Source organism: Rhipicephalus sanguineus, chromosome 1 (genome assembly GCF_013339695.2).
Source record: "Rhipicephalus sanguineus isolate Rsan-2018 chromosome 1, BIME_Rsan_1.4, whole genome shotgun sequence".
Classification (NCBI taxonomy): domain Eukaryota; kingdom Metazoa; phylum Arthropoda; class Arachnida; order Ixodida; family Ixodidae; genus Rhipicephalus; species Rhipicephalus sanguineus.
Window position 1 is genome coordinate 58,136,854 of NC_051176.1, and position 11,929 is coordinate 58,148,782.

At 46.1% G+C, this 11,929-nt stretch overlaps 1 protein-coding gene across 1 annotated transcript in view; it reads left to right on the forward strand.

The window, feature by feature from the left end:
• LOC119391718 (bone morphogenetic protein 4) overlaps nt 1-4,400 on the forward strand; it is a 261,822-nt gene extending 257,422 nt beyond the window's left edge. Inside the window, exon 6 of the mRNA XM_037659376.2 lies at nt 205-4,400. Within this exon, the coding sequence (XP_037515304.1) occupies nt 205-689 (485 nt within the window). The 3' untranslated portion in view covers nt 690-4,400. The remainder of the gene's footprint in view (nt 1-204) is intronic.
• Nucleotides 4,401-11,929: the final 7,529 nt, after the last annotated feature.

Below are 11,929 nucleotides of genomic sequence, written 5' to 3' on the forward strand. Positions count from 1 at the left end.
GTGCGGTGGTCTTTTATGCTCTTTGTTCGTGTTCTTGCGTGTAGTCGGACCGACCCTTCCGTTTTTGTACGATACAGTGTAAAAAAAAAAAAAAACATCCAACTCGTTCCTGTCACACCAAAGCGCATTGATTCAGAGCCCTATTCACATGTTATTCGGTGCTCAAGTGCTGCTGCCCTGCCTTATCATTTTAATTTCGTGCAGACGCCGCTGGAGGATTGCTTCCCGGTCAGATGACTGGTGCGAGCCTGCCGGTCGTCGTGCCCAACGGCGATGGCGTGACGCTAGCGCCAAATCCTCGGAGCGTGCGGGCAGCTCCACCGGCCTCCGGATCCAAGTCTTCGTCTGGGGGCAAGGTGCACGACGAACCGTTTGGTTGCACGAGGCACGAGATGTACGTGGACTTCGAGAAGATTGGCTGGTCCAGCTGGATCATCTCGCCGAAGGGCTACAACGCGTACCACTGCAAGGGTCAGTGCTACTTCCCGTTGGGGCAGAACCAGTGGCCCACCAACCACGCCACAGTACAGAGCATCGTCAACGAGCTCAGCTTGACGGCTGGAGTGGGCGCTCCCTGCTGCGTGCCCAACAAGCTCTACTCTATCAGCCTGCTCTACTTCGACGAAAACGAGAACGTGGTGCTCAAGCAGTATGACGACATGGTGGCCGCCAGCTGCGGGTGCCACTGAAACCTCCGAACTGACGCACTCAAAGGCGTGGGCATCCAAGTGCCCATGCTCTTTTGACAACACCTGTGTTCTCTCCGAATGGCTTCCGTGGAGGCGGCAGTAGAGTCTAGCTGGACACTATAGAGTGGAGAGTAAGGCAAACGCATCTTAAGCGACTGACGGTGCGAAGACGACTGAACTTAGCTGAATGTGTCCTGCTCGGTCCTTGCACTGTACGTCGAGAGTGTCAGTGGTTTGAACGTCTGGCGTCGTGGCGGTATTTATGACAACAGGAAACACCTTGAGGACTTAGCAAAGTCTCTACCCGGACTATGTGCGTGACGCAACCACTGCGACGTCTGATGCCGTGAAAGGTGTTGAACTAGCTATTTGTCTTATCTTTGTGTATCTTTGTGTCAGAGAGACTACTTGGAGGTCTTATGTCTTGACTGTCTCTTAACAAATGTTTCTTGTAGACAACTGTCTTACTCTGTGACCCGTCAGCACTCGCCTGTTACGCCTGCGGTTGTTGGCCTGTTGGCTATACAAAAACGGTCTTGATGTTGAAAACGTTGAGAGTATCGACCGTAAACGCATTCAGCATCTTGAATATTCCCTGCTGTAGCCGACTGGCAATGACTGAAGCTGTTCTGCGGGCACGCCACTTGACATCAATGCAGTGTGCGATCTGAGGAAAGATGGTTGTCCTCGATAAGACACTTTGGTCTCTCTGTAAGGATGAAGAACTCTAGTGTCTGTCAAGCTGGCACTCTTAAGACTGAGAGCCACCTTTATCATCGACAGCTCTCGCCAGTGACAGATTACTGACGTCGAGCCTATGTATAGAACGAAGCTGTGACGTTGCGCCTGACCTATAATCGAAGGTCATGAAGCACTGAAAGATGCCACTCAACGTAGCGTGTATTGACTAGCATGACTTTGTAGTTTTCGTGAGGCTTCTTCTTCGGGCCTACCTTAGCGGCGCGCTGTGACGCATGGTGTAACATCTCGTGGTATCATTGAATATCGTGACGTAAGAGATTTACTTGAGCGACATAATCTCATAAAATGATTTCATTTCTGAAGACATTGAACGTTTCGTTCGCCGCCATCCAAAGGGAGAGGAGAGATGAATTAGAAAGCCTTCAAAAGTGCGAGGACTTCTGATTGCAGGCAATGTTAGTCTATCGAGGCAAGGACTCAACAACACTCGCATTGTGGCCACGCGGGATATATCGGTGCAGGTTCTTCTCGTGAGGCCTGCGAAATGTTTCCCAAGTCGCAGAAAGTCAGAGCTAAGCATGCTTCTCAGCGTGCGTGACTTAACCCAGTGGTCTAACCGAATGGAAAGGCAGGGGCTAAAGGCACTGCCACCTACTAAACAAAAAATTGCGGCCTGTAGATGAAAGCCAGGTTTTACACTTGTGTGACGGTGCTTGAACTATTATTTTCGTTTCGTCTTCTCGCTGTTTATTTTTCTTTGTTTTCAGAAGAAACTTTATCTGAAGTCTGCGAACCTTAGCGTTTTGTGTTTTAGGCGGGATATTTGTGCCGGTAAAATGGTGGACGTGTTCTGCCTATATCTTTAGATTCCTTGTAAGCATATCGCTGCTACAATATTGTTTTCACTCGATGCTACGTTTAGAACGTTGGTGCGTTCAAGCGAGTTATATTTAAGCCACTAGCTTTCCGTAGGTTCGTTATTCTACTTTGGACGCAAGCGGTTCCAACACTCCTGTGTAAAAGACGCATGTTACTCTAAAGGCTTTTTAAAACTCTTATACTTTCTTCTATGACACCCTTAAGCATGTGATCTGCTACTCTTAATTTTGTGCCATAAAATTGTTAGAATGTAGGTTTTGTATACTTGTATAGATGTTGTACTGTTTGTTTGTTTTTGTCTTTATGATAGAAAATACCTACGAGCGAACGCCAGTGTTCGACCATCACTTGCCCTCATGTACCTGCGTCTGAAGAGGTGCTGCGTGGTGTGTCTAAGAAGGATGTTCTATGTGGAGTGGAACAAACGTGTATCTGTCGAAAAGTTTTGATCTTCAAATTGTCAATATCTGTGTTTGACATGGAGCACATTATGAGGAATCATTTCGCAGCAAACATTATCACTCGCCTTCGCTCTTCACCCCCTCCGGTTCTGCCAAAACAGTCGGAAAATCGCAGAGGCGATGACAACGTAGTGAAATAGCTTTACAGGTTTACACGCCCTACTCTCTACAGCGTAATTATGGCGTAACGATTTTCTCTACTTCGAGTATCACTACATATATTGGGAGTCCGTGTACTGTGAACTGTTCTCGTATTTTCACCGGCAAAATAACAAAAAAAAAATGCTTTTGAAACATCTCCATAACCAAAGATATATCTTTACACTGAAACTGGCGACGCGAGCAGGACAAGAGCAGGACATCCGACGCTCTTTGACTGCTCTAAGAAAGAGTTTAGTGCGAAAGTCGAGCTACACAGGACAACCGTAAGGCCTGTGCTACGGTCTGGCAGGCATTGCTTTCGTGAGAGTTTCTATCTCAGGGTTTCCGACTAGTGCGCATCTCGGAGGCCATATCTTAACCTGGTTCTTCGGGCTTTTGATGCGTCATAATTCCCGGAGCTCATACAGCTGCGATTGACGCAAGAGCTCATCTCGATACTCGGTGCCGAAGCACGACAATGATCGCAACCTCCACGACAGGAGAGATGCGTGTGTTTTCGTGCTAAGTTGTCGTCAAAGTTTGCTTTCGGAGAACTTCAGTGTAATACAGACGTCTTCCCTCTGTGTGTAATACTGAGCCCTGTTGTGCGAAGGACATGGCATAGCGTAAATTCCGATGCGAGTGAAGTACTCACACAAGAACTAGATTTTGGTTGCATATTCGGCGAAGGATGAGACAAAGTACAAGGTTTTCAGCTGTGAGTGTACTGCAGGTGCTAGACTGCAAGGAAACACGAACCTCCGTTTTTGTGCTAAATTTATTAACCAGTGGTCATCAAGAACTCGGTTAAAGCGCTCTTTTTTATTTCGCACGTGGAACGATTGTGCTTTTAAGGCTCATGTGTGATGATTTCGGACGATGCTGTGCGATGGTAAGGAAATGTTAAATTTGTTTTTTTATTTACGCGGTCCATATATATACACTGTATGTAGCATGTAGTAAGTTCTGTGAGCACCCTCTTTACGATGTATTCTGCAACCAAAACTGCACTGACTTAATCTCCACTCAAGCTTTTTGCTTTGCTAGTTCGCCTCGTTCACCACATTGAATGGATGGCGTGTAAACTTGAGTGAATAGCCTGGTTTCACGCGTGCCATTCTGAAATTAAGTTGATGTAGACCAGGACACGCCAGCGGTGTTTTCTGCCCGAGCTTGAAAAAGTTGCCAAATTTCGCTCACGGGGTTTAGTGTTATTCTTTTCTTTTTTTTTTCCCCTGCTGCTTCGGCATCTGTTTGTCGCGAGGCAACCCGCGCAGCTAGTTCTCTCAAAGCAAGGCACGTGTAAGCATTCATCAGTGCGATAGACTGCCTAAAACCGGTTTTAGTGAGCATGTCTTATTGCCGAATAAGTACTGTAAGATAGACTTGTGTACGTATGCTTTAATATAATTGTTTATAGGAATGAGTGACAATTCTTTGCTCTTTTTTCTTCTTCTTCTTGCCATACTTATTGGCTCATCTGTACAGATTACGCATGTCACACGTGTTGTCCATATGTACTGAATTTTCCTGTCTGATCAAAAAGAAGTGTGGTCAAAGTGCGGTGTCACGAAGCTGAAGCGTACGTTCGATGGGACGGGGTGCCTTCGTGGCTGTGGGGTGATTCATCAGGGTGTGGAAAAAAAAACTGAAGCGCCATATGTTTTGATACAACACATGCTGCTCTGGTGGCCTTTGAAGCCACTGTAAAAAATTGCTGCTGTCTTTTTTCGTGATGTTCAGAGAGACAGATAAGAATCGCCGTGTTCATAGATATAAAGAGCACAATGTAGATGGACCTTACAAGAGGTTCCGGCAGTTGCACCGCTAAGGCGCCTCCTTTTAGGAAACTTCAAGATAGTTATAATACGCATTTCAGGGTGCTTTGTTGGGAATGGGGCAGCCCAGCTGGTATCCTCCGCTTGGTATATAGCTCACGGCTTGTTTGTCTCTCGGTGCACGACGTCGTGTTAACCCTGTGTCGGTATAATGAAAACTATACCGCTACGTTTCTATGCTATATCCGCCATTAGCCCTGCCTGATTGCTCTAAATCTTTCAGGTAATGCCCACAACAAGAAGATAGTTAGATTGCGCTGTTCGGTTGCGGCTACGCGCCCATGCTTGCGTCGTTGGTGGCATAAATCTGACATTGTTTTTTGAATTGAGCCTATATTTCTGCAAGTGTGCTCCCTGTTTGTCAAAGTGGATGAACTTGAGAAATGACTTGAAACTCCTGCTTTCTGCAGCACAGCTATGCATGGTAGCCACCAAATCGTAATTAATGGCTATACAGAGTGTGTACGAAGTTATCTTAGCGTTGCGTAACTAAATGTTTCCCAAACAAGTGCTATAGTGTGGCTTCCCCCCGCCCCCCTCCCCCATCACTGCTGGAGTTTCGCATTCGTCACCTTGCACGTTGATGTAGTGTACATATTTATCCAGTTCTGCGGTTCCGCACAGCCAGCTACATGTCTTGACCTCACCAGCACACCGAATGCTCGGCTTTTGGCCGAAAATAGTGTACATTCTTTTCTATCCTTCACGAATTGTAGCACACTGCGGATCCGTTCCGCGTCTATACCATGTAGTAGTGAGTTGTTACTTTCGGTTTTTTCACTTGTGTGCGAGAGCTGGCTGAATACTTTGTCTGTATGCATGCGCGTTTCCAGAACTATGAAATCCTAAATAAAAACAAAAGATACTGCGAAGCACACAGCGTACCTTGGTCCGTCATTTCTCCCGCGTCACCTCAGCGGGCTATAACGTTACGCACAAGGTGTTTGAAGAAAAAAGCTTCAGATGGGACATTTACGGCCATAACAAACTTGCAATTGATTGCAATTTACACAATTTTATCCCTGCTTGAGTAGTATGTCTAGGTAGTCAGCACAAAGGGAGAACCGCAAGTAGCTACGAAATATATAAAACACTCCAGGGGCTGCCATTCTGTAAACGTAGACATTTATTAACAGAAATCAGAGAATAGACAAAAGATTATGATTACTAGAGAAGCTTAAGAAGAAGTAAAGGTTGGGCTGGCTGGTATACCAGCACTATATCCCTGTACATAGGCATTTATTTGGCGGCGTGTAATGACGTCACAGAAAGTAAAAAAAAAAGTACGCAGGACAAGTGCTGCTTCTCTCCTGCGTGATTTTATCCACCCTCGTTTACTTTGTGTGGTGCCATTAGACGAAAACGTATCCTCAAACATTACATCGTTTCCGCGCATACACTCTAAACGTGGCAACCGATAAATGTGGTTTTGTGCACCGATAGTAAGGGCAACCAAGTTTAGAATGTATGCACTCTAAACTAATGTAGCCCTTACTATATAGGTGCACAAAATAACGTTTATTCGTTACCAAGGTTAGAGTGTACAGGCGCTTTAAAAGCCGCATTCAAAATTTTTTTCGTGAATGTTGGTGGAATATTACTGAAGGCTCATTGGAAAACAGGAAACAATGATGTAAAAAATTCACTTCAAGAAAATCTATTGTCCCCAGAAGCGCGGCCGCTACATAAAAAACAAGTACGGCCTGCTGCGTGGCGCCGAAACGGCGTCGCGGGCCTAGTTCTCCTTGCGGCCGCTTTGGCGCCGCCGCTCATATATAAAGAAAGGGAAAAAGAGAAATTCTTGCCGAAAAAAAAAATTCTCCACGAGGCGGGATTCGACCCCGTGTACCCTCGATTCTAAGGCGAGCGTCCTAACCACTCGGCTATCCAAGCACGCTAGCAGAGCATAGCATAGCCTTGTATAGTATAGTGTAGCAAGGGTGTGGGAAAGGTAAGTGAGCGTGAGGAGGAGGGAAAGGAGGGGGGAGAAAGTAAAACGTAGCACAGAAAGAATGAGAAGGAGAGAAATAGAGAGAAAGCTAAAATGCAGAAAAAAAAAGAAAGAGAGAGAACATCAACGAAAGAGAGAGAAATATAGAAAGGAAGAGGAAGGAAGCAAGCATCGCGTCGTCTAGCGACCAGATACCGCACCACTTGGCCAAGCCGCGCATTCGCAGTAGCTAAGCTACGCCCACCGACGGAGACATCGCGCGCAACCTCCGCTCTATAGTGCCTAGCCTGGCTGCGTACTCCCGAGGAGGAAGCCGCGCATCTCGAAGCTAGACGTGTCGGTCGACGGGCAGTACGAGCGGCGACGGGCCCGTGCGTTGCTGTGTCAATCTTTGCGCGACTTAGTGCGAACTTCTCGCAATTTTTATAAATTATTGTTTTATTTGCAACTTATTTTTGGCTTGAAAGCCAAGCAACAGGGTCAAACTGGGCTCTTATTTAGACGGTCTTCCTTATTCAAAATGGTATTATTTATTGTTAAATAATAAGAACTATCCTCATAATACCGCTTCTGTTCAACTTGGCTACAAATTTGGCGATAAAAAAAAATGGCTACTTTCGCTACCAATAGCTTGATTTCTGGCTACTTTCAAATCCACCCAAAGGCAACACTGATTGAAGCCTTACAAACAAGATGTATATACAACAAGATGTATATGCAAGCATACTGTAGTAAAGCATACAGTATGCTCTGGTGCAAACTGGCCGACTTACGCAGTCTCAAAAAGAAATTGCCTCGCTTGAACAAGGTTAAACCAAGTTGGTCGAGCGAGAGCTCGATTTTGTTTGCTTTGGGAAAGGACGAGACCATTGGTTTGCAAATATTTATCTTTATACTCGTTATCTCGTGCATGCCAGTCAAGACAGCATTAATGGAGACATCAGTCCCTCGCTGTTTATTGGATCTTTCTCTTTCTCACTCAGAAGACCGCCGAGCAAGCCCCATTTCATTACCGCCGTAGTCGTCAACGAAGCCTTACGTAACATGTCTCCGTCTGCGAAAACAAAAACAAAAAAAACATGGTTATCCATTACTGTCTAATGTAATCCTTCAACTTATTTAGTGTCTTCTTCCCTACGCGTGCTGCTTCTTACGCGCGCTTCAGATCCTGACAGATCGGGTGAAAGCCGCAGCCGGCAGCGACGCCTTATGTAACAATACTCCACGTGAGCCTTACGGCCCGACGGCTCTACTCCTCCTTCTTACTCTATACCTGGTTCTGCCATAGCGGCTGCCAGATAAGACGCTTTTGTATCAGCAACCGACAGCCGAGAATCTTGACAGTTTTAAGAAGATAAAGTCTCAAGGCAGAAGAACACGCCGACAGGCTAGAAGGGAGAGCTGGCAGAAGTTTTTATCTGGTATCAGTTCATATGCACATGAGGCTAAAGTCTGGGACACGATTAGTAGGGTAGCAGGACGACAAGCATATTCACTGCCTCTAGTAAACACACAAGGCGACAGCTTGGAAGGCCAAGCGAACTTCCTGGGCACACATTTCGAACAGGTTTCCAGCTCGTCCCACAATTGCCAGGCTTTCTAACGGTACAAAACAAGAATAGAAAAACAAAAACTAGAGCGCAAATGCACAAAACACGAGGAAGTATACAATGAACCTTTCCGCTTAGCTGAGCTGCAGGCATCGCTAAACTGCAGCAATAAATCCGCCCCAGGCTCCGACCGTGTAGTATATGAAATAGTGAAACACCTGCCCTCTGAAACTCAAAAAGCCCTCCTTTCTCTGTATAATGCTGTTTGGTTTTCCGGCGAGAACCCCTCTGCCTGGAAAGAAGCTACTATTATTCCGATTCTAAAACGGGGCAAGGACCCATCTTCAGTTTCCAATTACAGGCCTAGCTATAGCCCTAACAAGCTGTGTCTGCAAGGTTTTCGAAAGAAAATGACAAACAGGCGACTTCTACACTTCCTTGAAACAAACCATCTACTTGACCCATACCAGTGCGTGTTTCGAGAAGAACTGAAGTAACGCAGAGTACTGGGCGAGTTGGTATAGATTCATGTCGAAGCGTAGCGCTGGGAAAAGCGGGACACAGTAAAGAACACACAGGACAGGCGCAAACTAGGAACTGAAGTTTAATGGAAAGAAAATCTGTATATTACAGTTGGCAATGACAACACTGATATGACATTACGTGAACATCCATGACAAACCAAAGAAACAAAAACAAAACAGAATCAAACAGACTGTAACAACTTGCGTGAAAACCAGAAAACAGGGGCTACCTACAAAACTGCTAACCGAAGTTGACACACGTTTTTTTGTTCTTTTTTTTTTTAAGGTAAGCGTACTCCGCTTCTAGTAGACGTATCGATGGGTGGTTAACGTACGTGTCATTCTCTTGTTTTATCGAGGCAATCTCAACCATTTCCCTTGCCTTCTGATGCTTGTGAGCGAATAAGATCTGCGTCGCCTCAAAAAGAGGCGAACATCCATTACAGCTTTGGCAATGAATCGCCAAGTGTGTGTACGGCGTGCCTCTTTAAAGGGCCCCTCACTAGGTGACATAACGAATTTTAGTTAGACATTGGAAGTTGTTGCGAGCCCAATAAAGAGCATTATGCCACAAGAATTTTTCTAATCGGTCTGTTAGAAGCTGAGAAAAACAATAATTTGTAGCGGCGCGAAACCATGATGCGAGGAGGCGAGCTGTAAATCCTTGCCGCTCACCCCGTGTAGCCTTCGCAAGCCAAATCCCTTCCCTGCCCTCGTCGGCATGCGAGCAGGAGGATCACATAACGCATACGCATGAACATGTCATGCGCACACAATGTCACGAGCGCATGACGTGCACGAACCAGCCCGAGCCCCCGAGACGTCAGCGGTGTTGTGGCGGCGTTCTTTGCGCTTCATCTCTGCAAGTTATGCCGAATGCGCCCTCCCGGATCACTTGGCTTTCAACCTATCACTGAGCACGAAAGCTGCGATATTTGTACGGACGCGAGGCTAGCGGTGTGCCGCATGAACATCTAGTTAGACGTGGGATGATAAATGAGCCTAATGAGCGCTGGAACGCGGTAGAAAATTAGTTTCGTTGTAAAGGGTGGCGTCTGCACGATGCGCAAAGCGCGAGAACACGAACGCGTGCTAAACGGAGGTAGATTGGCCTCGAATCTCACTGAGATTCGCAGTAAAAATTAAAAAAAGAAAACGCACACATTCCGTTTGTGTGTTTTATTATTGCTCTCAGGATTTATTCATCCATTCAAGCAACAAATTACACAAACTACACGTCGTGTCAAATAACTATTGCGGTGTCACGTGCTAACGTCAGAGCACAGTCGTCTACGTAGAGGAGCAACGTCACAACACTACCATCTACGTAGGGCCATTTTCTCATGTACGTCATGCCCTCATTCTCTGGGCGCGCGGCCGCGAGAAGAAGGGAAGCAGCGTTCAGCTTGAAATTTGACCCATTTACGTGGCGCGTAGCGTTGCAAATTTTGGCAGACGTAATAGTGAACGCCCAGTGCATGCATTGCGCTCGTCAGCTCAAAATTGTCAAACCTGGTGAGGGGCCCTTTAAAGGGACCGACAACTGCCCAGAACATGAAATGACTCCACTGATGGAAAGATTGTCCGTCGCATTGACTCAAAGCAACCCTGTTTTTTTCGTGAGAGATATATTTATATTTTTATTTTTTAATTGAATGTCGCGAAAAATGATATGTGGTGCCTCTGGCAGCAAAAACATGAACGATCCGATGAACCCGGCCACGTGAACATTGATTGCTGTACGCGGTCAACGATATTTTTGTTAGTATTGAAGTATTGTTCGTTTTCTTATGGTAAAAGGTATTACTTCATAAAAATATACATATAGGCCCGCGTTAGTAGTATGCATTAAAGTGGCGCTGCCTTCGCGTGACGTAATGATCCCATGCTCGTCAGCGCGTCTTGAGTAACTTTTCAGCGTGCTCATGCAACCGTGCACGCAGTTTCCAGGTCGCTAAGGTTTTGGAGCGACATAGTTTTGCTACGTACACTTCGTCTCAGAAATGACGCGGGCTGCTACTCGGCGCGGCCGCGCATATGCGTAGTGACGTTTTCGATGACTTGGCTTGGCTCGTGCATCGAGAGAGTAACGACGCCGGGACAAGACACCCATGACACAGGCGCAAGCAACCTTGGACGCATGCGCACACAGCGCGGTACAAATACAGGGAAGGTGTATAATGCCATATCATATCATTGTAACAGCTTGTTATTTTCAAAAATAGTTGAAAAGCTATAAATAAAGGTGGCGAAGCATAGTTATACAGGAACTCCTGCGAAAGCAGAACAACGATAGCTTTCACAAATCGCGAGAAGGGCTGGTGGCAACGCTATCAATTATCAGCGTTCCTGGAGGAAAGGTGTCTCCGTGTTTAGAGCCTTTCAGATCGAAAAATACTGCTTGTAAAATAACTACGTGCTTTTGGCATCAACTACTGCAGCTACAAACACTGCGAAGGGTGAGCTTTCTGTCGCGCCACAAAAAAAATGGGCCGAGAAAAATCAGTTGTCGGTCCCTTTAAGGAGGTATGGCGCTCCCTGAGACGTACATTCAGGCAGCGCCCCATCTGTCCCATGTATGAAGCACCACATGAGAAGGGCACACGGTACGTCACCCCCGACTGATAATCAACGAACTTCTTCCGATGATTCACGGCACACTGGTTTTTTTGCTCTGATTCTTCTTTTTTACTTTTTTTGTCAATGGCTGCACACACCTTACCAACCCTGTTGTTTGCTGAAAACAGCACGCGTACACCATATCTTGCCGCAACCATTTTTAACCGGTGTGACACTCCATGAAAATATGGAAATAACTACGAACTTGTCAGTCACCTTCTGTCGCTCAGTGTCATGCGCACCACCAGCCAACTCTTTTTATCTTGCGCAAAATTCTGCTAGTGGCCGAAATTAGAACGTCATCCGGAAACCCGGCTTCACGTAGCCGGTTCACCTGCCTACCGAAACTGCATTCTACTTTGTGAAAGCATGACTTAGTGACGGCGGCGTATAGGCAATTAGTGGACATACCACTTTTTACCAAACGCGAATGTTACGATGAAAACTGCAACAGGATTTTCTTGTTCTAGGCGAGAAAATTCAGCAAATATGGTCAGGAGCGAAGGTTAAACCAAAATCCAAAAACTGTAGGCGATTGTTCTGAGGAACTTCACACGTGAACTTCAAACCAAGAC